The sequence below is a fragment of the Hemitrygon akajei genome, chromosome 7, assembly GCF_048418815.1.
Source record: "Hemitrygon akajei chromosome 7, sHemAka1.3, whole genome shotgun sequence".
In the NCBI taxonomy this organism is placed as follows: domain Eukaryota; kingdom Metazoa; phylum Chordata; class Chondrichthyes; order Myliobatiformes; family Dasyatidae; genus Hemitrygon; species Hemitrygon akajei.
In genome coordinates this window covers 46545124-46571953 of record NC_133130.1, presented here as the reverse complement: position 1 = coordinate 46571953, position 26830 = coordinate 46545124, and the positions used below count along the sequence as shown (strand labels likewise).

General features: G+C 40.0%; 2 protein-coding genes across 5 annotated transcripts in view; one reads left to right on the top strand and one right to left on the bottom strand.

Moving 5' to 3' along the window:
- kcnh1a (potassium voltage-gated channel, subfamily H (eag-related), member 1a) overlaps positions 1-15402 on the top strand; it is a 263321-nt gene extending 247919 nt beyond the window's left edge. The window contains exons 11-12 of one of the 2 annotated variants that reach the window (XR_012099590.1): positions 13531-14669; positions 15095-15402. Coding sequence is in view for 1 of the 2 variants with exons in the window: in XM_073050741.1 (XP_072906842.1) it covers positions 13531-14373 (843 nt within the window). In the remaining variant the exon portion in view is untranslated. Of the gene's footprint in view, positions 1-13530 lie in introns of both variants that reach the window. The other variant, XM_073050741.1, reaches the window with a different exon arrangement.
- Positions 1-26830, bottom strand: part of hhat (hedgehog acyltransferase) — a 252183-nt gene that overhangs the window by 6833 nt on the left and 218520 nt on the right. The window contains exons 11-12 of one of the 3 annotated variants that reach the window (XM_073050748.1): positions 24077-24129; positions 15593-16039 (exon numbers count right to left, since the gene is read on the bottom strand). In XM_073050748.1, coding sequence (XP_072906849.1) covers positions 16022-16039; positions 24077-24129 — 71 coding nt within the window. In that variant the 3' untranslated portion in view covers positions 15593-16021. Of the gene's footprint in view, positions 1-15592; positions 16040-20981; positions 24130-26830 lie in introns of those variants that run through there. The other 2 variants (XR_012099591.1, XM_073050747.1) reach the window with 2 other exon arrangements.

Genomic DNA, 26830 nt, shown 5'->3' with positions numbered 1-26830 from the left:
GTTATGAAGACCAACATTCTATTAGCTTTCTGGTACCTGTACATTATTATGTTTCATGATCTGATACCCTAGATCAATTGGTATCACAATATTTTGTTGTCTCTGTTTAAATAATAATTTACTTTTTAATTCATTCATCCATGTGAATAATTGTACATTTACCCCATTCTATTCAGCATAATCTCTTGCTATACTGTTATAGGCACTTTCTATCCTTACAGTTTGCTAACTCACCTACATTTGTATCATGAGCAACTTTGGCAACATCCCAAGTACCAATAACTGGATGATCCCCTGTTTGTGGATTTGAAAATGACATATTTATCTTAATTGTGCTTTCTGTTAGTTAGCTATTTCACTATCCAAACCAAACTCAGCAAGCTGTTTTGTTTTTGTCTCCTCTCTTACTGAGCAACACCCCTCTGCCCCTTTATTAGGGGGAGAGAGCGCCTGTGGTATGTTGAATTCTCAGTTGAACAATTAGTTTTTCTTGTACTGCAGATCATGATCTCTCTTGGGACTTTGCTATTGCTTGCTTGCTGGATAATTGGTGTTGATACTTTTTGCTGAAATGTGGGGAAGGGGGAGGGTTGATACTTTGCTGCTGCTTGTGCCTGGGAGGGGGGAGAAGGGGTTTTAGGCATCTAACATTTTTACTGTCACTGATTCTTTGGGGTACTCTTCTGTTCTGTGGATGTCTGTGAAGAGCAAGAATTTCAGGTTGTATACTTTGTACAAATTCTGATAGTAAATGGAACCATCGAACTATTGAATATATAGCCGTTAATCCTAGATGCTTTTAACTGGGGCAGTGAGCTTTTTATGAATCACCACATCGAATACTTTCTAGGTAGCCTTCTATATGATATCTTATCAAATAATTGCAAGTGCTAAAAATCTGAGATACTATGGAAATTGTACAGCTAAAATGGCTGCCTTGTAATGACAGATGATCTGTTAACATTTTATTTATTATGAAACTGATAACTGAAATCAGAAAGAAGGCAATGGAATAAACTGTAGATAGAAGTTAGGAAATTTAATTAAATGACAATCCACTCAAAATTCTGGAGGAACTCAGCAAGTCAAGCAGATGAAGGGTTTTGCACTGAAACGTTGAAGGGAATTTATTCCCTTCCATAGATGCTGCCTGGCTTGCAGAGTTCCTCCAGCATTGCAGAATCTCGAATCTGTTGTGGAAATGACAATCTATTTGCTTAATGGAGTAGATGGTGCTGCCTGGGATTGTAAACCACATTTCCTGAATGTCCTTATTTTTCTGAGCTCCATGTACCTGTCCAGGAGTCTCTTAAAAGATCCTATTGTATCCGCCTCCAACACCGTCACCAGCAGCCCATTCCACACACTCACCACTCTGTGTTTTTTAAAAAAAACAAACTTCCTCCTGACATCTCCTTTGTACCTTCAAACTGTGCCCTCTCGTGTTAGTCATTTCAGCCCTCGGAAAAGGCCTCTGACTATCCACACGATCAATGCCTCTCATCATCTGATACACCTCTATCAGCTCACCTCTCATCCTCCGTCGCTCCAAGGAGAAAAGGCCGAGTTCACTCAACCTATTCTCATAAGGCATGCTCCCCAATCCAGGCAACATCCTTGTAAATCTCCTCTGCACCCTTTCTATAGTTTCCACATCTTTCCTGTAGTGAGGCGACCAAAACTGAGCACAGTACTCCAAGTGCGGTCTGACTAGGGTCCTATATAGCTGCAAAATTACCTCTTGGCTCTTAAATTCAATTCCACGATTGATGAAGGCCAATGCACCGTATGCCTTCTTAACCACAGAGTCAACCTGCGCAGCTGCTTTGAGTGTCCTATGGAAACGGGCCCCAAGATCCCTCTGATCCTTCACACTGCCAAGAGTCTTACCATTAATACTATATTCTGCCATCATTTTTGACCCACCAGAATGAACCACCTCACAATTACCTGGATTGAATTCCATCTGCCACTTCTCAGCCCAGTTTTGCATCCTTCCAATGTCCTGCTATAACCTCTGACAGTGCTCCACACTATCCACAACACCCCCAACCTTTGTTTCATCAGCAAATTTACTAACCCATCCCTCCACTTCCTCATCTAGGTCATTTATAAAAATCACAAAGAGAAGGGTTCCCAGAACAGATCCCTGAGGCACACCACTGGTGACCGACCTCCATGTAGAATATGACCTGTCTACAACCACTCTGCCTTCTGTGGGCAAGCCAGTTCTGGATCCACAAAGCCATGTCCTCTTGGATCCCATGCCTCCTTACTTTCTCAATAAGCCTTGCATAGGGTACCTTGTCAAATGCCTTGCTGAAATCCATATACACAACATTTACCACTCTACCTTTATGAATGTGTTTAATTACATCCTCGAAAAATTCAAGCAGGCTCGTAAGGCACGATCTGCCCTTGACAAAGTCATGCTGACTTTCCTGATCATATTATGCCTCTCCAAATGTTCATAAATCCTGCCTCTCAGGATCTTCTCCATCAACTTACCCACCACTGAAGTAAGACTCACTAGTCTATAATTTCATGGGCATCTCTACTCCCTTTCTTGAATAAGAGAACAACATCCGCAACTCTCCAATCCTCCGGAACCTCTCCCGTCCCCACTGATGATGCAAAGATCATTGCCAGAGGCTCAGCAATCTCCTCCCTCGCCTCCCACAGTAGCCTGGGGTACATCTTGTCCTGTCCTGGTGACTTATCCAATTTGATGCTTTCCAAAAGCTCCAGCACACACACTTTCTTAATATCTACATGCTCAAGCTTTTCAGTCTGCTGCAAGTCATCCCTTCAATCACCAAGATCCTTTTTCGTACTGAATACTGAAGCAAAGTACTCATTACCTCCGCTATCTCTTTCGGTTCCATGCACACTTTTCCACTATCACACTTGATTGGCCCTATTCTCTCATGTCTTATCCTCTTGCTCATCACGTACAGTCGGCCCTCCTTATCCACGGGTTCCGCATGCGCAGATTCAACCAACTGTGGATCGGGAAAACCCGGAAGTTCTCTCTCCAGCACTGATTGTTTGAATATTGTTCACGTTGTGTCTCGTGTACAGACTTCTTAAACAATACAGTATAACAACTTTTTACATAGCATTTACATTGTATAAGTAATCTAGAGATGATTCAAAGTATACAGGGGGATGTGCGTAGGTTATATGCAAAAACTACACCATTTTATATATGAGGGACTTGAGCATCCGCGTTTTTTGGTATCCGCGGGAAGTCCAAGAACCAAACCCCTGTGAATAAGGAGGGCCGACCGTACATGTAGAATGCCTTGGGGTTTTTCTTAATCCTGTCCGCCAAGGCCTTCTCATGGCCATTTCTGGCTCTCCTAATTTCTTTAAACTCCTTCCTGTTAGCCTTATAATCTTTGAGATCTCTATCATTACCTAGTTTTTTGAAGCTTTCGTAAGCTCTTCTTTTCTTCTTGACTAGATTTACAACAGCTTTTGTACACCACGGTTCCTGTACCCTACCATCCTTCCCCTGTCTCACTGGAACGTACCTAAGCAGAACTCCACGCAAATATCCCCTGAACATTTGCCACATTTCTTCTGTACATTCCCTGAGAACATCTGTTCCCAATCTTTGTACTCCTTTCGAGTTAAGTATACAATTAAGGACTGATTCAGGAAGCTTGATGTAGCAACACCTGAAACATAATGGAGGACTTTAGAGAATCTCTTTGTAACATAGATTTATCAAAGCGGATCCATTTGAGACAGGGAAACCATCTCAGCTCAAAGATGTGAATGGAGCCTTCACCGAAGGAGCTTCATCCGGTAGAGGATCTCATGCGCCACAGGTGAACCTCGACCGTTCTCCAGCGACTGTCGGCAGATTAAAAGCAAAGAAGATCAGACTAGCAACCTGGAATGTAAGAACCCTTAACCAACCTGGTAAACTAGGCAATATCAAACAGGAAATGGAAAGATTAAAAATCAACATCTTGTGAATGTGTGAGATGAGATGGAAAGGAGCTAGTAAAACAAGCTCAGGGGGATATACTGTCATTTACTCAGGAGGTGAAATACATGAAAAAGGTGTTGGAATTATGTTAGATGAAGAACATGCAAAATCAATAAAAGGCTATTGGACAATATCAGATCGAATGTTACTTGTGAAACTACATGCAAAACCTTTTGACATTAACATCGTTCAAGTTTATGCCCCAACAGCAGTGAAGAAAACATTGAACAATTTTATGACGAACTAGAAACAGCATTAAGACAATGTAAAGCTCACAAATTACCATTATTCAAGGTGACTTCAACGCAAAAGTAGGCAAGACCAGGGACGACAACAATATTGGGCCTTATGGCATAGATGAGAGAAATGAGAGGGGTGAACATTTAGCTACATGGGTCACAGAAAAAGATTATATAATTGGTAATATCGTCCTCAAGCAACACCTGAGAAAACTATCGACATGGAAGAGCCCAGGGGATAACACCAGAAACCAGATTAATTACGTGCTTATAAGGAGAAGGTATAGAAATGCTCTGAAATAATGCAAAACATATCCGGGTGCAGATTGCTACAGGGATCACGTACCAATAATCAGTGTGATGTATCCGAGACTCAGAAAGCTTAAAAGACCAAGAGTAGAGCCAAAGCTGAATTTGGGACTTTTGAGAAAAAACAGTGACATCAAAAATGAATTCCAAGTAACAGTGAAGACCAAATTCGAGGCTCTACAAAACATCACTATTATAGAACAGCAATGGGGGAAACCTCAGAGACAGCATATAACACAAGAGGTGATTCCCAAACAACAGAAAAAAGCTAAAAAGAAATGGATGACAGAAGAAATTCTGGATCTTATGGAACAAAAAAGAAAATGTAAGGAAAACGAAGAAGCCTCCATATCCTTGCATGCACAGATAACAACCAAGTGCAAGGAAGCAAAAGAAAAGTGGCTTAAGGACAAATGTGAGTTTAAATAGAACAATTGCAGAAGACCAACAACAGCAAACGTATGCACGACAAGATCAAAAAGGTCACAAATCGGAAGAAAAGCAAGGGCAGCAACAGGATGTATAAAAGCAAAAAAAAAATCTACAATTATTGAAAAAGGAAAAATAATGCAAAGATGGTCAGAATACATCAAAGATCCATATGACAACAAAGACCGAGAGGACAACTTTGATACTGGCAACAACAACGAGGGCCCAGCAATACTGAAAGAAGAAATGGAACATGCTCTGAAGAAAATGCAAAACGGGAAATCATCAGGACCAGATAACATTCTGGTTGAACTGTATGAAGCACTAGATGATTTTGGTGTAGAGAAATTAACAATCTTATTGAATAGGATATACAACAGTGGCAAAGTACCAGAAGATCTTTTAAAGGCAGTATTCATTGCACTGCCAAAGAAACCAGGTGCAACAGAGTGCGGACAACACAGAACAATTAGTTTAATGAGCCACCTCACAAAAATTCTACTCAGAATCATCATGCTCAGAATAAGAAACAAAATTAAATCAAAGATCGGTGAAGAACAGTGTGGTTTTGTCAAAGGCAAGGGAACATCAAACGCAACTTATATTCTCAGGAATATTATCGGAAGGCCAATAGAAGTACAACAAGACCTATAATTCTGTTCCATTGACCACACAAAAGCCTTTGACACAGTGAAACACCAAGTCATCATGAAAATGCTTAAAGATATTAATATCGACGGAAAAGATCCAAGAATAATTAGGAATCTCTACTGGCAACGAAGTGCAGCCATACTGATAGACAACGAGATTGGTGAATATCAGTCAATAAAGCGCGGAGTCAGACAGGGTTGTGTTCTATCACCAGATCTGCTTTCCCTGTACAGTGAAAACATCATGAGAAATATACAAGACCTACCTGGAGTAAGTATAGGAGGAAACAATATCAACAACCTCCGCTATACGGATGATACAGTACTGATAGCAAACAGTGAAGTAAATTTACAGAAACTAGTATCTACCATCAACACAGAGAGCGAAAGACTTGACCTAACCTTAAACAAAAAGAAAAATGAAGTAATGGCAATATCAAAGAAACCTGATATCCCAAACTGTAGGATCGTATTGGGAAATGAAATCCTGAAACAAGTTCACAACTTCAAGTACCTTGGATCATGGGTAACATCTGATGGCAAATACGAAACAGGCATAAAAGCAAGAATAGCAATGGCAAGAACAGCATTTACAGAAATGAGAAACATCCTAACGAACAAGAAAATAGTAATTGACATCCGCCTTAGAACTCTCAGCTGCTACAGTCTTCCTATGTTGATGTATGGATACGAGTCATGGACCATCACAAATGCAATGGAAAAAAGAATCAATGCAGCAGAGATGTGGTTCCTCAGAAGAATGCTATGCATATCATATACGGACAGGATAACCAATGAAGAAGTCCTACAGAGAATGAAAACAAAATATACATTATTTTTAAAAAATCAGAAAACAGTGATCAAAATTCTTTGGACACATCATGTGAAGAGAGATATTAGAACATTTAGTTACAACTGGAAAGCTGGAAGGAAAAATAAGCAGAGGCAGAGAGAGAATGAGAATGATAGATGGATTAACATCATGGTTAGAAACAGGGGAGGCAACAACTACAATTCGGAGGGTCAGGGACTGTGATGGATGGAGACATGATCGCCCATGCCGAACGGCAAGGCACCTGAACTACTGAACTAGCAAGTAAACATTTCATAGAACACAGGACAACATAGGAACAGGACTTTCAGCTCACAATGTCATGCCAAACCAGCTAAAAAGTAAATTTAGAACACCCAAACAGTAATCCTTCCTACCTACACAATGTCCATGTCCCTTCATCTTCCTCTCATCCATGTGCCTATCTAAACATCTCTTAAAAGCCTCTGCCACCACACCAGACAGCACATCCATCACTCTGAGTAAAAACAAAATTATCCTTGACACCCCCCTTTGAACCTATCATTCTCACCTTCAATGCATGCACTCTGGTATTAGACATTTCTACTCTGGGAACCAGATACTCTCTGTCTTCTCTATCTCTGCCTCTCATAATCTTATAAACCACTATCAAATCTCCCATCAGCCTCCGTCACTCCAGAGGAAAACCACCCAAATTTATCCAGCCTCTCGTGATAGCAAATGCCTTCTAGACCAGACAGCATCCTGGTAAACCAAGATGTACAAAAAAGCTGGATGAACTCAGTACTCCAGATGTGGCCTAACCAGAGTTTTGTAACATTATATCATAACTTCTGGACTTTTGAACTCAGTGCCTCGACTAATAAAAGCAAGTATTCCATAAGCCTTCTTAACCACTTTCTTGACCTAGTGAAGCCACTTTCAAGGAGCTATGAATATTGATCCCAAGATCTCTCTGCTCAGCAACACTATTAAGGACAAGTTGCGGTCTCCTAGCATTTGACCTACCATGGTGCAATTATCTCATATTTATCTGGATTAAACTCCATCTGCCATTTCTCTGCCCATATCTGCAACTGATCTATATTGTGCTGTATTCTTTGCCAGTCTTCTATACTGTCCAAGACACCACCAACCTAGTTATCATCCGCAATCCATCATTCCCACAATCCTGAATAAGAAGTTGCAGAACCTGGGCCTCTGTACCTCCCTCTGCAATTCGATCCTTGACTTCCTAACCAGAAGACCACAATCTGTGCAGATTGGTGATAACACCCCTCCTCACTGACGATCAACAATGGTGCAACTTCAAGGAAATGTGCTTAGTCCACTGCTCTACTCTCTATATACCCATGACTATGTGGCTAGGCATAGCTCAAATACCATCTATAAATTTGTTGACGATACAACATTTGTTGGTAAAATCTCAGTTGGTTATGACAGGGCATACAGGAGTGAAATATGCCAACTAGTGGAGTGGTGCTGCAGCAACAACCTGGCACTCAACGTTAGTAAGACGAAAAGAGCTGATTGTGGACTTCAGGAAGGGCATGATGAAGGAACACTTACCAATCCTCACAGAGGGATCAGAAGTGGAGAGAGTGAGCAGTTTCAAGTTCCAGGGTGTCAAGATCTCTTGAGGATCTAACCTGGTCCCAACATATCAATGCAGTTATAAAGGAGGCAAGACAGCGGCTATACTTAATTAGGAGTTTCAAGAGATTTGGTATGTCAATAAATACACAAAAACTTATGTAGATTCATAGAAAGCATCTTGTCAGGCTGCATCAATGTCTGGTATGGGTAGGGGTAGGGGTGGGGGCTACTGTACAGGACCGAAAGAACTTGCAGAGGGTTGTAAAATTAGTCAGCTCCATCTTGGGTACTAGCCTACAAAGTACTCAGGACATCTTCAAGGAGCGGTGTTTCAGAAAGGCAGCATCCATTATTAAGGACCTCCAGCACCCAGGGCATGCCCTTTTCTCACTGTTACCATCAGGTAGGAGGTACAGAAGTCTGAAGGCACACAATGAATGATTTACAAACAGCTTCTTCCTCTCCACCATCCGATTCCTAAATGGACATTGAACCCTTGGACACTACCTCACTTTTTAAAATATAGTATTTCTGTTTTTTGCACGATTTTTAATCTATTCAATGTACCTATACTGTAATTGATTTACTTATTATTATTATATTTTGGTTTTTTTCCTGTATTATGTATTGTATTAAACAACTGCTGCTGCTAAGTTAACAAGTTTCACATCACGTGCTGGTAATAATAAACCTGATTCTGAAATTTACTAACCCACCCATCTACATTTTCAGCCAGGTAATTTATGTACACTACAAACAAAAGAGGTCCCAGCACAGATCCTTGCAGAACTCCTGTATTTACAGACCTCCAGTTCAGACAAGACCCTTCAACCACTACCCTCCGTCTCTTCTCTGCACAAGCCAATTCTGAATCCAATCAGCCGATTTGCCATGGACCCCATGCATCTTAACCTTCTGGATTAGTTGCCCTTGACAGATGCCATACTAAAATCCATGTAGACAACATCCACTGTCCTACCCTCATCAATGTCTCCCAACATCTTATCAAAAAACTCAAATCAAGATGGTAAGACACGACCTGCTTCACACACAGCCACGCTGGCCTTCCCTAATTAGGCCATATATTCTGTCCCTAAGAATCTTCGCAAGCAATTTCCCTACAGCTGACTTGAGACTCACCAGGCTATAGTTTCCAGGATTTTCCTCCGTTCCCTCCTTAAATTCATTTGTGACTCGCCAATCCTCCAGGACCTTGCCTGGAGAGGATATTAAGATACTGATCAAGGGCACAAAAATTTTGTCTCTTGTCTCATTTAAAAACCTGGTGTAAATCCCATCAGGCCCTGGAGACATCCACATTAATGGTCATTAGGATGTCCAACACTTCCTCCTCCTTCACCTCTAAACACCCTAACATATTTATGCACTCAACAGTGATCACCTGGTCCTCCATATCCTTTTCTTTGGTAAATACTGAAGCAAAATACTCACTAACTCACTCACATTCTCTGCATCCAAGCAAATGTTCCCCCCTTTATTTTTTAGTGGTCTTACCCTCTCCTTAGTTACTCTCTTGCTCTTGATGTATGTGACTTTGTGATATGGTGCAACTCAAACTACCTGCGTCTCAATGTCACCAAGACCAAGGAGATGGTGGTGGACTTTAGGAGATCTAGGCCTCATATGGAGCCAGTGATCATTAATGGAGAATGTGTGGAGCAGGTTAAGACCTACAAGTATCTGGGAGTACAGTTGGACGAGAAGCTAGACTGGACTGCCAACACAGATGCCTTGTGCAGGAAGGCACAGAGTCGACTGTACTTCCTTAGAAGGTTGGCGTCATTCAATGTCTGCAGTGAGATGCTGATGATGTTCTATAGGTCAGTTGTTGAGAGCGCCCTCTTCTTTGTGGTGGCGTGTTGGGGAGGAAGCATTAAGAAGAAGGACGCCTCACGTCTTAATAAGCTGATAAGGAAGGCGGGCTCTGTCGTGGGCAAAGTACTGGAGAGTTTAACATCGGTAGCTGAGCGAAGGGCGCTGAGTAGGCTACGGTCAATTATGGAAAACCCTGAACATCCTCTACATAGCACCATCCAGAGACAGAGAAGCAGTTTCAGCGACAGGTTACTGTCGATGCAATGCTCCTCAGACAGGATGAAGAGGTCAATACTCCCCAATGCCATTAGGCTTTACAATTCAACTGCCAGGACTTAAGAACTTTTTTTTTTAAAGCTATTATTAATGCTTTTTGAGTTAGTGATTTAGATGCATATCATATTATTACTGAGTTAAGTATTGTATGTACAACAAGTGTATGGGACATTGGAAAAAATGTTGAATTTCCCCATGGGGATGAATAAAGTATCTATCTATCTATCTATCTATCTATAGAATGCCTCGGGATTCATCTTAATTCTATTTGCTTAATACTGTTAGTTTTACCTCTCCTGAGTAGCATTAGCAAACCTCCTGGCCAGGATATTGGTTCCTCTCCAGTTCAGGTGCAACTCATCCCTCTTGTACAGGTCACGCTTCCTCAGAAAAGGTTCCATTGATTCAAGAACATGAGACCCTGTCCCCTGCACCATCTCCTCAGCCACTCATTCATCTGTGCTGTCCCCCCTTTCCTATCTGCACCAGCCTGTGGCACAGGGAGTAATCTGGACATTACTACCTTGGAAGTCCATCTCTTCAGCCTCTTTCCTAACTCTAATCATTCCGCAGGACCTCTTTCCCTTTGCTGCCTATGTCACCGGTGCCAACATGCACCACGACCTCTGGCTGTTCATCCTCCCCCTTGAGAATACCATTACATATCCTAGCACTTGGCAGGCACACACCATCCTGGTGTCTCCTTTGCAGCCACAGAATCTCGTTTCTATCCCCCTAATTATCGAGTCTCCTGTAACCACCACAATGCCTGATATTATCTTTCCCTGTTGAGCCTCAGAGCTGGCAACAGTGCCACCAGCCTGGCTGCTGTGCCATGTACTGATGGGTCTTCACCCTCTCCCCCCGGCAGTATCCAAAGGTAAACGTGTTGCTGAGGGAATGGCCACAGGGGAACCCTGTACTGAATTCCTAATCCACTTACCTCTCCTTCCAAGCATGCTGTTTGACCCATTAAATTCCTCCAGCGGTTTGTTTTATGCTCCAAAATAAAACAGAGATTTGCCAGAAGCTGCCCCTATCAAGATTCATATTTTAAACACGATGTACTTTTATATGGTACCTAGAATTGAATATAGTACAATTGCAAAGAAAGGGAGAATTAGGGTTAAACTTTCATAGTCAAAGAAAGATTGGAGAAGTGAAAAAAACTTATAGGTAAGTATGTTGCCAGTTGAGTGCCCGCTGTCAGTTCTCAACGGAAAATTTGAAAAAGCTGAAACTGCAGTTTAGTCATAAAAAATTATGCCTGATGTGCATCAAATGAAAATCCTGTCAGGTATACTCAGAAACAAATGAACTGATTTCAAGATGTTGGAATAAAAGAGAAAACGCATGTAGTAGTTAGGTCAGGCATTATCTGGTGTTTTATACTGCATGCCTCTATTATTAAAGGTAATAATCCCTTTCCTTCTCAACTTGCCCTGACATCTTTTATGTACGTAAACCTGCAGATTTTTGCTGATCATTACCCTTAACATTGTACTATATATATTGCTGCTTTTTCGATCAGCCAAACACATGGTAGCAACTCAATGCAGAAAAGCATGCAGGCATGGTCAAGAGGTTCAGTTGTTATTCAGACCAAATATCACAATGGAGGAGAAATGTGATCTGAGTGAATATGACCATGGAATGATTGTCAATGCTAAACAGGTAGTTTGAGTACGTCAGATACTGCTGATCTGGGATTTTCACACACAATCTCTAGTTTATAGAGGATGGTAGAAAAAACAACAAACATCCAGTGAGCGGCAGTTCTGTGGTGAAAACATCTTATTACTGAGGGAGGTCAAAGAAGAATGACCATACTGGTTCAAGCTGACAGGAAGGTGACATTAACTCAAATAGTTTACAACAGTGGTGTGCAGAAGAGCACCTCTGAACACACAAGACATTGAGCCTCGAAGGCTACAGCAACAGTAGACCATGCTGGGTTCTGAAGGTGTATCTAATAAAGTGGTCACTGAATATATATTTGGTAGTAACAAGAGATTTGTCCATGATGGGATTTAACAGCATTAAGCAAAGCAGCAAGGGTTGACTATATTTGAAGAATTGAACTAGTGTATGCAAAAGAAAAGTGAAGTACATAACATGTCTAGTTAATTCTGTAATACAAGTATATGTACAAAATGCTATTTGTATTGAAGAAAAAACAGTATTGTACAGGAAAAGGCCCTTCAGCCCACAATGTCTGTGCCGACCATGTTGCCAGATTTGACAAAAGTATCTGCCTGTACATGGTCCCTATCCCTCAATTCTCCACGCATTCATTGTCTGCCTTAAGTGTCACAAATTCCATTATCATGCCTGCTTCCCCCACCACCCCGAGCATGTTCGAGGCCCTACCACTCTCTGAATTTACCCTGCACAAGTCCTTTCAACTTTCTCCCTGTCTCCTTAAAGCTACATACTCTAGCATTTGACATTTCTACCCTGTGGGGAGAAAACTCTATCTACTCTATTTATGCTTCCCATAGGTTTATAAATCTCTATTGTGTCTCCCCTCAGTCTCCAAAACTCCAGAGGACACAACTAAGTTTGTCCAACCACTCTTGCATCCTCTGCAGGGCCTCCACATCCTTTGTGTAATGAAACAACCAGAACTGCATACAGTACTCCAAATGTATCCAAACACAAGTTTTCTACAGCTTCATTCCTAACTGTGTCATACTCCTTGCTCTGACTGACGAAAGGAAGATGGCATACACTTTCAGAAGCAGGTTTATTATCACCAGCATGTGTCGTGAAATTTGGTACCTCAGAAACAGCAGTTCAATGCAATACATAATATAGAAAGCAAAATAAATAAATACATTGCAATATATGTATATTCAATAGATTAGAAATAGTGCCAAAAACAGAAATATATATTTGAAAAGTGAGCTAGTGTTCACAGATTACATGTACATTTAAGAATCGGATGACAGAAGGGAAGAAGCTGTTCCTGAATCGCTGACTGTGTGCCTTCAAAGCTACTGTACCTCCTACCTGATGGTAACAGTGAGAAAAAGGCACAACTTGCTTTTTTCTGTGATCTATGGATTTGACCAACTTCTAGATAGGTCATAAAAACACAATAGGCCAGATCAATTGCTTGAATTAACTTTGCAGGCCAGAGATTTTTCACTAGAATCTTAAATCAGTGCTATTTCATAGATACATCAGCAAGAGAGAAAGATCAAAGTTGCAAGACATTAAAAAGGTATAATAGTATAAAACAGTATGTTACCATAATGCACCAGAAGCTAAATATAAACTTTGTCGCTCTGTACCACTAATGTCACAGCTTTAACCATAACACAATGGAAGATGCACATAGATCTATTAATCTAACTTTTACATTCTTCATTGGTACAGATTGTGTTCAGAAAAATCAGTGATGTGAAGCGTGAAGAAGAAGAAAGGATGAGGAGAAAGAATGAGGCACCCTTAAACCTACCTCCTGATCATCCAGTCCGCAGACTTTTCCAAAGGTTTAGACAGCAGAAAGAAGCACGCTTGGCAGCAGAGCGATTAAAAGAAACTGAGGATGTGGAGAAAGGTCCTTCACAATTACAAAGCCCTGTGATGGATGCAGCAGCAACAACCAGTGTAGTTACAGTTACAGAAAGTCCTGCAACTCCAATCCCTTCGCAAGTAGTAAGAGCATCAGCAGAGATATCAGACCAAGATAAGTTGCAAGCTCCAACATCTGAGCAGTTTGCAAATGCAAGGCAATCTGGTGAGTCCACTAAGCGCAAGGATTCGTCAAAATTTAAAGACTCTGGTTCCAAAGCAGAAAACTGGAATAAAGTATCCAAGGCAGAATCCATGGAAACTTTGCCAGAACGAACTAAAGCACATGAAGAGATGTCTCTGAGAAAAACAGACTCATTTGACAGTGGCATCACAAAGAGTGATTTGAGATTAGACAATGCAGGGGAAACACGGAGCCCTCAGGACAGAAGCCCTGTGCTTACCGAGGCAAAGCACACTTTTTGTCCAATTCCTGAACAGACTCTTCAAGCTACCATACTGGAAGTAAAGAATGAGCTGAAACAAGACATCAAATCACTTAATAACAAGATCACCAACATTGAAAAACAACTTTCAGAAATACTGAGAATATTAAATGCAAGATCCACACATTCACCACAGGAAGTGTTTGAAATATCGAGACCAACAACCCCAGAGTCTGAAAAGGAAGATCAGCAGTTCTAACTGAACCAGTCTTTACATTAATACAAAATAAATTACAATGAGAAAATACAGGTGAAAATTGACTTAGCTTGACAATGGAATGGTGGGGTGTAATCTTGTTTATTCATGACTTTCCTAGGAAGCATACACAAATAGATGTGTATGATTGCCACATTTACAGAATGAAGACTAAAAATACTACAGATTTTGCCGATTTGCTGGTGAATATATGATGATCAGTTTAAAAGTGATGAAATTATGAATACACAATCTAAAATATCTTTGACATGCTGGCTTTTTACATCTTATCACAAAAGGTAACTGCCACACTTTTTTGGATAATTAATTTGGGTAATGCAGGATTCTTTCTTCTATGTGATTCAGCCTCTCTATTTCACAGGTGCAAACAAAAAATATGGTGATTTTTACAAATCTGCACTATATCTGTAGATTAATTATTTACCAAAGTTGATTTTGTTTTTATGACTGTAGAACATAGTGCTATTTAAGCTTTTTGTACCTCATTGGCTTTAAAGAGCAAAAAATACGTCTAAGCATTTGTTTTGGTAATAGCTGAGGTCGCGCATAATTATTGCTCTTTGCTGTTTTACTCTAAAACTCTAACCTTTGTTTTAAGCAGCTCAAATTGAAGTGCATTTTTTAAAAAAATGCAAAAATTCAGTGTGAAAATTGTTTCCCGTAAGGATTGTTTATTTTACTGTTCTACTGTTTTTGTTTGCAGTTTTCTGACACCACAGCTGGAATTTTTCCTTCTGAAGCGACCAATTTATACCAGATGATTCCAAAGATGCAGGGGTTCTCCGGTATCTTGTATCCTATGGCTACTCTTAATGTATGGTTCCTGGATAGTTAATACCTCTTAAATATGGAGCTTCAGTACCAAGCCCCCTTTATACTCATTGGGTATACATAGAAGTTTTGTTCATCAGGGCAGAGAACCTTGTATAATTTTTCATCCTCTAGTAAAGATGCTGCAATAACTTGGAACATCTAAACAATTTCATAATGTATACTGGCAGATTAATGTCTGTAGCCCAAATTCTCGCATTAGTGATACTAAACATGCTAACCTTCACGTTAAGCAGACATATCAAACTTTTGTCTTAATGACTTATCCACCTCTGTCACTTTGTGGAAATAGACATTGTTATTGAAATACAAAAGGAATTATTATCATGGATTCATTGTCAAGGTCTTACGAGCAGTGGAAGAATTTATTAGATTATACAAGTTCGAGGAGACAAGTCCTAAATATAAAGTTCTCCCAAAAATAATCCTCAAACACCTCCACTAATTAAAGTTACTAATATAGTTACATACACCATCTTAAAAGTTGCCATGGAATCCAAATGTTTTTGCAGCATCCTGGATGATCCTGCTGGCAGCAAAAAATTTATTACAAAAGTACAAAAATTAAGTATCCTTTTCCACCATGAAGTGAATGCAACAATTTAAAATTTAAGTGTTGATAATTTGCAAAAATGAGCTTGGAGAGATCATTCAATAAACAACTGATTTTCCCAAGAATCTACTGCAATGACTCGTATGCTGACCTGAATGTGCCGAAAGAAGATACTCGTCAACAGTAAGGATTACAGAGCATCCAACACCTGAAAGACCAAATTGAAGCAGGCCTACATACTCCAATTTAGCGAGGAGGCTGATCCTGGAGTAAGAGGGAACAATAAAAAAGTTATAAATAGTTTTTCTTTGAATGCTGCAAGTAATGAATCTAGTTTCAGTTTTGTTCATGGTATTTAGTACTCTTTAAATTATTTATGCTGTTCCAACTAAGGTAAATCGTGGTTCTGCACAATACTTAATTCTTCCCAGAGTGTCCATAATAGATAAATTCAAATGATTGGAATGTAAAAAGGGTGGTTGAACAGGATTCAATAACATAGGTAATAAAACTTTTAATTAAACTTGAACTTAAACATTCGTCAAATAAAAGTTAAATTATCAAAAGATAGCAACTGAGATCATACCCAAGTCTTAGCTAAACTAATTGCATTTATTTCCAAGTAACTTTTCCACAATAATCTTTATTCTTTAGCTTAAGATAAATCAATAGATGCTACCATATAATATAATTGAGACTGCAAAGGAGGTATTTTAAAAACATGCTTTAATTATTAGTGTATATTTTAATAGTTCAGCAGAGCACATTGCTTCAACTGCCTGACATTCTATATAAGAATTTTGATTTCCAAGAACCTTATATTGCTTTTATGTAGGCAGTAGAATGAATTGATATAAGTTTCTAATCATTCTGTTTTAATCTTGCTGCTGTAAACCTTTTTATTGTATTGCATCAGAAAAAGTGTACACACAGTAAATGAGCAATACACTGTCTGAATTTGTTTTAGCAGCACAAAATGCCTGGATATTCTCATAAGAAATTAATTACCTGATTTAAAGTGACATCAACAGATTAATACTGTACAGAAGCAACAGGCTGTTGATAGGACACTGAAGATGTAAGAATATAAATGCTTTAACAATAAATGGCTCAAATTTTAGAATTGTGGGAGATATCTAAAGGACAAAACCAACCTTCGACGTGACTGGGAAAAAGTCTAATACTTGTTCTCAAAGAAATTCTGTTTTTATTTACTTTAATTTTTGCATGATCTGCATAATGCAGTAGGGTTAGAGCTTCATAGGTACGTGCTTCACTTATTTTCTTTTCTAGTCAAAGAAGCACCAAATTACCTGCAACACTGGTTTCAGTCTAAGTATACACTTTTATCATTACCATAATTCTGCATATATTACCATGAGCATGACAAATGTACTGAAAAGTTCAGGAATTATTTTTGTGGTCAGCCAGGAAAGCTGCCTGTAGTGGCATATGTAACAGTTTTGCAACGTTAAGCAGAATTTATGCACATCATATTTATTCCTATAATAAAATGGGACATGAAGCACAAATTGTTTGATTTATAAAGCTATGTAAACTTTATTTACAAAAATAAAGAATATTTTACTCATATAGAAGCTTTGCTTGTGCATAAATTATGAAATGTTGATTGTGTTCATGTTAAATGGCCCACATTATCATTTTTTACAAAAAATTTGTTGTAATTTGCTTATGGTTAAAATTTGAAAAAAAATTCTCCTTTTACCATGGTAACAGCAATTTTACAGCAGTTAAAAACCTATTTCATTGACTGAAAATACTTTGTCATATCTTAAATTGAAAGTAAGCACTATAAACTTGCAGATTTAATTGTTTCAGAACGGAGATCAGTTTATTGTAAAATATTCTGGCTGAACTAAAAGCCAATAAGACAATGAGAGGTAGGTTTCATGTAGCTGAACAATCATATCTCAATACTACCAAAAATTCAAGACTAATCAGCTTTTCTTATTGAGTGAAATTAAATCATATTGTAATGCTGTTTCTTAAATTAAAGGCAATGCCTATATCAGTAATAGCTTTCTTTTGTATAACACAAGTTTCTGCAGCACCAGTTGAAAGTAGTGCTTTGGGATGTTGGAAAATTTAAAGGCTAAGCAAAAACCAAGCACAAACATAACGGATGTCACACCAAGCAAGAGAGAGAAGAAAAAGTAAAATGAACTGAAATGACAATCAACATCTAGACCTGTTTAAAGTACTGACTATTCATTTCTCTTGGAATGATTTCTCAGTGGGCACCCATAAGATTGTTTCCCCAAGTGCCATGTATAGGGGTAACCTTTGTTTTAAGTATTTCGAGCCTTCTGCTGAAATTGGAAACCTCTCCAAACAAGCAAAAGGCTATTTGTACTGAAATTTGACACACAAAATGAACTTCAAGTAATGCCTCCATCACATTCTCCTTCACCATTTCCCACCCCTTCCCCTCTCTCACATTAGCTCCTTGCCCACCCATTGCCTGTCTCTTCCCCCTTTTCTTTTTTCCATGACCTTCTCTTTTACCAATTTACTTCAGCCCCTCCCCCTTTCAGATTTCACCTATCACCTTGTGTTTCTCTCTCCCCACCCCCCACTTTTAAAATCTACTCCTCAGTTTGTTTTCTCCAGTCCTGTGGAAGGGTATCGGCCCGAAACATTGACTGTACTCGTTTCCTAGATGCTGCCTAGCCTGTTGAGTTCCTCCAGCATTTTACTAAGCTTACCTAAAGCCCTCTATTTTACTAAGCTCCATGTACCTATCTAAAAGTCTCTTAAAAGACCCTATCATATCCGCCTCCACCACCGTTGCCAGCAGCCCATTCCACGCACTCACCACTCTCTGAGTAAAAAACTTACCCCTGACATCTCCTCTGTACCTACTCCCCAGCACCTTAAACCTGTCTCCTCTTGTAGCAACCATTTCAGCCCTGGGAAAAAGCCTCTGACTATCCATACGATCAATGCCTTCCATCATCTTATACATCTCTATCAGGTCTCCTCTCATGCTCCGTCGCTCCAAGGAGAAAAGGCTGAGTTCACTCAACCTATTCTCATAAGGCATGCTCCCCAATCCAGGCAACATCCTTGTAAATCTCCTCTGCACCATTTCTATGGCTTCCACATCCTTCCTTTAGTGAGGCGACCAGAACTGAGCACAGTACTCCAAGTGGGGTCTGATCAGGGTCCTATATAGCTGCAACATTACCTCTAGGCTCCTAAATTCAATTCCACGATTGATGAAGGCCAATACACCATACGCCTTCTTAACCAGAGTCAACCTGCGCAGCTATTTTGAGTGTCCTATGGACTCGGACCCCAAGATCCCTCTGATCTTCCACACTGCCAAGAGTCTTACCATTAATACTATATTCTGCCATCATATCTGAACTACCAAAATGAACCACCTCACACTTACCTGGGTTGAACTCCATCTGCCACTTCTCAGCCCATCAATGTCCTGCTGCAACCTCTGACAGCCCTCCACACTATCCACAACACCCCCAACCTTTGTGTCATCAGCAAACTTACTAACCCATCCCTCCACTTCCTAATCCAGGTCATTTATAAAAATCATGAAGTGTAAGGGTCCCACAACAGATCCCTGAGGCACACCACTGGTGACCCACCTCCATACAGAATATGACCCGTCTACAACCAATCATTGCCTTCTGTGGGCAAGCCAGTTCTGGATCCACAAAGCAATGTCCCCTTGGATCCCATGTCTCCTTAAGCCTTGCATTGGGTACCTTATCAAATGCCTTGCTGAAATCCATATACACTACATCTACTGCTCTTCCTTCATCAATGTGTTTAGTCACATCCTCAAAAAATTCAATCAGGCTCGTAAGGCACAACCTGCCCCTGACAAAGCCATGTTGACTATTCCTAATCATATTATACCTCTCCAAATGTTCATAATTCCTGCCTCTCAGGATCTTCTCCATCAACTTACCAACCACTGAGGAAAGACTCACTGGTTTATAATTTCTTGAGCTATCTCTACTCCCTTTCTTGAATAAAGGAACAACATCCGCAACCCTCCAATCCTCCAGAACCTCTCCCATCCCCATCATTCATGATGCAAAGATCATTGCCAGAGGCTCAGCAATCTCCTCCCTTGCCTTTCAGAGTAGCCTGGGGTACATCTTGTCCTGTCCTGGTAACTTATCCAGTTTGATGCTTTCCAATAGCTCCAGCACACACACTTTCTTAATATCAACATGCTCAAGCTTTTCAGTCCGCTGAAAGTCATCACTACAATCACCAAGATCCTTTTCCATAGTGAATACTGAAGTAAAGTATTCATTAAGTACCTCTACTATTTCCTCTGTTTCCATACACACTTTCCCACTGTCACACTTGATAGGTCCTACTCTTTCATGTCTTATCCTCTTGCTCATCACATACTTGTAGGGCTTAAATAGTTTGAGGAGCAAAGTTTCTAGTAATTTTTTTTCCTTCTTTCTTTGCCTTTGAGTACATAGCTAGTATGGAGAAAATGGATCCAAGTTAGGGGTATGTTCTTTGTGTGCGATGTGGGAATCTCCAGCCTCTCTGATAACTAAATCGGCACCAAGTGCATTAAGCTGCAGCTCCTTAGTGACTTGTTTAAGGAACTGTAGCTGCAGCTAGATAATCTTTGACTCATATGTGAGATGAGGAAATGATAGATAGGAGCTACAGGGTCACCCATAAGTTGCAGGAGGCACATAGTTGAGTGATGAGAGAAAGAGAAAGGGTAGTCAGTGCAGTGTACCCTTTGGTTGTTCATCTCAATAATAAGTACTCTGCTTTGGATATTGTTGGGGGGTGGTATGACCCACCAGGGAGAAGCTGCAGGAACTGGGCTCTGGCATTGAGTCTAGCTCTGTGGCTCAGAAGGGAAGGGGGAGAGAAAGGGTGCAGGAGTGATAGGGGTTTCCATAGTTAAGAGCAGACAGGAGATTGTTTGGATGAGGAATAGGTGCAGGAGACAGGGTTTCAGATTTTTGGATCAAGATCTCTTCTGGGGAAGTTATGACCTGAACTCGAGGGGAACCAATATCCTTATGACACAGGTTTGCTAGAGCTGTTGGGGAGGGTTTAACTAATTTGGCAGGAGGTTGGAAACTGGAGTGATGGGGCTGAGGATGGGGCAGTTGGTAATAATTTGTTGTTTTGTAGCACAAATAGCACATATTGCCTTCTCACTGATGGTACTAACAAGAATAGTATATCCTGGATGGTGAAGGTCTTTAACGATGGATGCTGGCTTCTTGAGTCACTGCCGATTGAAGATGTCCTCAGTGGTGGGGAGGGTTACACCTGTGATGGAGCTGGCAGAGTCGACAGCTCTCTGCAGCCTCGTGATTCTTTACATGATGCTTGCTCTCCATCGTCCATCTGTAGAAATTTGCAAGTTTTTGGTGACAGAGCAAATCTCTTTAAACGACCTAAAATAGAGCTGCAGGCGTGTCTTCTTCATCAATGTGTTGGTCCCAGCACAGATCCTTGGAAAAACCCAGAAACTTGAAGCTATTCAGCATTTTCACCACTGATCCCTCAATGAGGACCGGTGTGTGTTCTCTCAACTTCCCCTTCTTGAAGTCCACATTCAAGTTTGATCATTGAAATTTTATAACAAGTCCTAACATATCATATTATAAGAAACAAATGGGCTACAAGGAGCTGATTGCAATTACATAGAAAAACACTAAACCTTAAATGGTTATCACTTAATACACTTAAAGATCCACATGTACTCTGTCAAACACAGAAGTCAGAAAATCAACTCTTGGTGCATTTGACCTTCCATTTCACCATAGGACGTGTCCTTGGGTTTACTGGCAGAACACCAACATGATCTGTGTCCAGATGCACTTCATTGGCCAGACCTCACTTGCAATATTATGAGCAGTTTTGGGCCTCTTATCTAAGACAGGATGTGCTGGCATCGGACAAGGTCCAGAGGAGGATCACCAGAACTATCCCAGAAATGAAAGGGTTAACTATGAGGAGTGTTTGATGGCTCTAGGCTGGAGTTTAGTAGAATAAGCAGGTATCATATTGAAACCTATCAAATATTGAAAGGCCTACGTAGAGTGGATCTGGAGAGGATGTTTCCTATAGTAGGGGCATCTCGGACCAGAGGGCACAGCCTAAGAATACAAGGATGCTCTTTAGAAGAGAAATGAATTTCTTTAGCCAGTAGGTGGCGAGTCTGTGGAATTCATTGCCACAGATGGTTGTGGAGGCCAAGTCATTGGGTATATTTAAAGCAGAGATTGATAGGTTCTTGATTAACAAGGGTGTCATGGGAAGAAGGCAGAGGAATGGAGTTGAAAGGAATAATAAATCAGTCATGATGGAATAGGAGAGCAGACTCAAAGGGCCAAATGGCCTAGTTCTGCTCCTTTGTCTTATGGCCTTATGTTCTTATATTCAGCCCTCATCTGTCACTTGAACATGTTTTTCAAGTCTTGTAAAACTGGGTGACTTCATCTATAGGTCATCTCCTTGGCAACTCAGCAACAGACACAAAATGCTGGAGGAACTCATTAGGCCAGGCAGCATCTATGGAAAAGAGTACAGTCGATGTTTCAGTCTGAAACTCTTCAGCAGGACTGGAGAAAAAAAGATGAGCAGAAGACTAGAAAGATGGGGAGAGGGAAGGGAGAAACACAAGGTGATAGGTGAAACCGAAAGGGGGAGGGATGAAGTACATTGTTAGGAAGCTGATTGGTGAAAGAGATACAGGGCTGGAGAAGGGGTAATCCAATTGGAGAGGTCAGAAGGCCATGGAAGAAAGAAAGGAGGGAGGAGCACCAGAGGGAGGCAAGCAAAGAGATAAGATGAGAGGGAAATGGGGATGGAGAATGGTGAGGGGGAGGCATTACTGGAAGCAAACTGAAATCAATATTCGTGCCGGCTGGAGGCTACCCAGACGGAATATGAAGTGTTGTTCCTCCAACCTGTGTGTGGCCTCATTGCGACAGTAGAGGAGGCCATGGATAGATGTATCAGAATGGAAATGGGAAGTGGAATTAAAATGGTTGGCCACTGGGAGATCCCGCATTTTCTGGCGGACAGAGCGTAGGTGCTTGGCGAAGCAGTCTCCCAATCTATGTTGGGTCTCACCGGTATACAGGAGGCCAGCACAGTATATGATGTGCTGGCGCGTGGCCAAGTGGTTAAGGTGTTCATCTAGTGATCGGAAGGTCGCTAGTTCGAGCCTTGGCTGAGGCTGCGTGTGTGTCCTTGAGCAAGGCACTTAACCACACATTGCTCTGCGACGACACTGGTGGAACAACATCGGTGGCTTGAAGCTTGGGCAACTGCCTGTCTTCCATTAAAAAAAAACCCTGCCCAGGCTTGCGCCCTGGAAACTTTCAAGACTAACGGAGGCCTACACACATGACCTCAACGACGCAAAGGTGAAGTGTCGCCTCACCTGGAAGCACTGTTTGGGGCCCTGAATGGTAGTGAGGGTGTAGCACTTGTTCTGCTAGAATAGTTACCATTTGATTAATGAAAGTTAGTTTAAAATTGTCAAGCTGATTTTTCTCCAGCAAAATGGACAAAATATAGCAAAGAATAATGATATTTTAGACCCACTTTGATTTAACATCTCAATATTGCATACTTTTCAGATTAATTCCAATAATTTTGTTGTAATTTAATTCCATTCCTTAAATCTTCTTTGAGATAGGGTAATCAGATACTGTATATCTTACTTAACTGGTGTACTAACTTGCATTAATCTCCAGCTATATGAAGCAATTCTAATCTTAACTGAGTCTCTCAAAGTAGCTCACAAGCTACTAGTGAAAGCTGGCTCATAAGCCTTATCCTCCATGAATAAAGTGCATTGGTTTAGAATCATGCACACATTTATAAAATATATGGAACGGTTTGTATGAAATTCCACATTTGTTAATGTATTGATAATGGCAAAATATTATGCAATGGAGTTTCATGTACCTGCATTAACATGCCTAAATGACTGAAAGCATCAAATAAAAAATTTTAAAAGAGCAGTTCAATATTTTTTTTTAAAAAAATGTTATTTCAAAGAGCACTAAAGCATTCTACAATGACCAAATATCTTATTCAGTACAGAAAATGTATAAAAATTTACTCAGCAGCATATCAAACAGAGAGATGGAATGTACTCAAAATATTATTCATAATGAAAATGTGTCTTGTATTTTAACATCTAAGCACAAACAAAATATGGTCAGGACTACCATTTTCACTTCATGATACAAACAAAAAAACCCAAAGGATTTATTTTTTGATTCTGTCATATTCAATTCCTACTTGGGTGTAGCAGTAAAAATATCCCAAAACTACGAGCGGTGTCCACGGCCAACCTGCAAGACATAAGCAATAAATCTACCTTACCACAAGGATCGTGCACATGATTCATGAATATCTAAGTCTAAATATAAATCTTAATTTATATTTAATTAGTTTTGCAGTTAAATCTTCAATAAATGTATTTTGCTGACATTACTTTCTCTCCCCATCTCCTCCCAACACAGAATGTCTCTGTTAGGATCCATTCATATTCTGCTTCATCCCAACTTCGACATTCATCATTCCAAACAAGACTGTTTAATAAGCACAAATCTATATGTGGGGTCAACAGCTAAAGTAATCCAAAAAATCACAACTGTAACTATTATTTTGTAAAATGTCCACTCGAATTAACCTACTGCAACCATGAACCAGGACTCTTTTGTTCACTAGAATTCACGCCTTTTGCAACCCTTGTACCATTAACCGAAGTAAATGAATGAAAGGTGATCAGATCCCTGCTGTTTTTGTGGCTTCTTTTGAATTCTGGAGCCTGTGAGAGTCTTTGCACAGCAAGCATCTGCCCAGTGCCAGACACAGCCAGCAGGGCACAAGGCAACATGTGGGGTACTGATTAATGGGAGAGAAATAGAAGCAGCTGATTAGAGTCCCCAGTGCCACGAGTTTGTTCTGCCATTTCTCTTGTGGCCTCCCAGATTTCTCTACCAGCAAAGAGCTGTTGTGCACTTCATAAATTCAAGGTGTCCCATGTCCTAGACGGATGATAAAGAATAGCTGCTGATTGTAGCAACAAGAGACAAGCATGGTCTTGCATAAAGAAGCTGCTGAAAGTTAGTGTTAGTTGTATAAAAGGAGATATAAGAAATTCCACAGGCAAAGGGATGGTGTTATGTAAATAAATTAAAAGAAGGGAATAATGGGGTTGAAGCAAAGCATATCATTCCTAACTTTTTAGATTTGATGATATTAAGCAAATGGCAGGAACAAGTTCTTGTTGATCATGTTGGTAACAACATCTTTAAACCAACCCTTTCATGCATTATTGGCAGTTTAAGAAATATCAGTGTGGAATCGATGTTCCGGAGTTTACTTAAAGTCTCCAACATGGTCTTCAGTGCGGAGTTACCAAATCAGTGATGTACTTGCCCAAATCCATTCTATTTTCCACAAAAGGTCATGATTTAAACAATATTCTTTTAAACCAACTAAGTAATGCATGTCTTTTGAAGCACACTCAGTCCAATTGGTCAGAAAATCATTATTGCTTAGGCACTTCGACTTAAAGACCACATGAATATTGACCTTAGGAAGACCGAGACTACAAGATCTTGGAGGAAAAGGCCATATACTTTACACAACAAAGCTTGATCCAAATGGTGATGGTAATGGATTATCATTGATCACGTGTGATGTCAGATACATCAAAAAGGATTTTAAAAATAGGGATCATAAAAACACAGGTATCACAGAAATAGTACTCAGTTATTCAGTGCAAGCGTAACATTTATAATTGCTATATATTTTTAAAATAGTCTTTCAATTGCCAACACTGATCAGATGCTGCACTGTATAACAAAGGCACAGTTTTCAATTACAACAACAAAGGCAACTGTGATTGTTTATAGTTCTGTCTTCTATATATTGAAGATAAATCGAAAGCAGAGTGCCATGCAGACACTATCATGGTGTGATGGCCGAGGACAATCACTTAAAAGATGCAGTATGTATCTTAAAACCAGCTTAAGATCTTAGACAGCTTAAAACCAGTGACATTGCCGAAGGAAGCAATAGATTTCAGAGACTATTAATGAAAGAAAAATGGTTGGTTACATGGGAGGGAGGTGTTAGATTGATCTTGCAGCAGATTAAGAAGTAGGCACAAAATCATGGGTCGAAAGGTCTGTACTGTGCTGTTCCATGTTCACATTCTAAACCTCTGGAGAAAGTAGATGGAGAGACTGGGAATCATGGTGGGAAATTATGAACGTGACAACACAACAAAAAAAAAATTGGTTCAGCTGAGCAGTACACATGTAAAACAGTTCTTCCATCTTCCTTTATACAGCATAACAACTTTACCATGCAATTTTTTTTATAAGCTCACTGATAATCTTATTATATGGTGGAGGTTAGTGGGAAAGTCTTGGGAAATTAGCAGAATGAGTTCTTCTCTTGGTCTCAGCAATAAATCTCTGGGTTGTTACCCAGAATCATCCACCCTCACCAGGCTTGGCATGGGTGCTGGTCGGTAGGTAAAAGTGATCTCCAGCCATTCAATATGAATAAAATACGTATGTGTGTTCCTCTTTTATATCCAACTGAAATAATGCCTGAGTCATTCCTGAAGATTAAGTTTTTCATTTCCATTCCTCCTCTGCTTTATGTGTATAATACCAGCACTTGTTCATTCAATAGATTAATATACTGCTAGCATTAACAACATATTCTGTTTAGGTCAAAATGCAAAACTGTTGAAGTCAGCTGTTGGTAATATCCATGGATTTGCTTCCAATATATTACTACTACAGTCTTCCAATATATTACTGGAATATAAAGGGTTTAGTTGTAAAGTAAACAAAGATAATGGAAACTATTCAGTAAATTGGGCACTAACTAATTAGGTAACACAAAAATAACTCAGAAATATGCATTGTTCAACAAAGGGACTTGTACTTTACTGTAGAAATATTTATTTAATCATGAGTCCAGAAAATTAAAATCGACCGAAGATACAAGAGGGAAGGGATTTGAAAG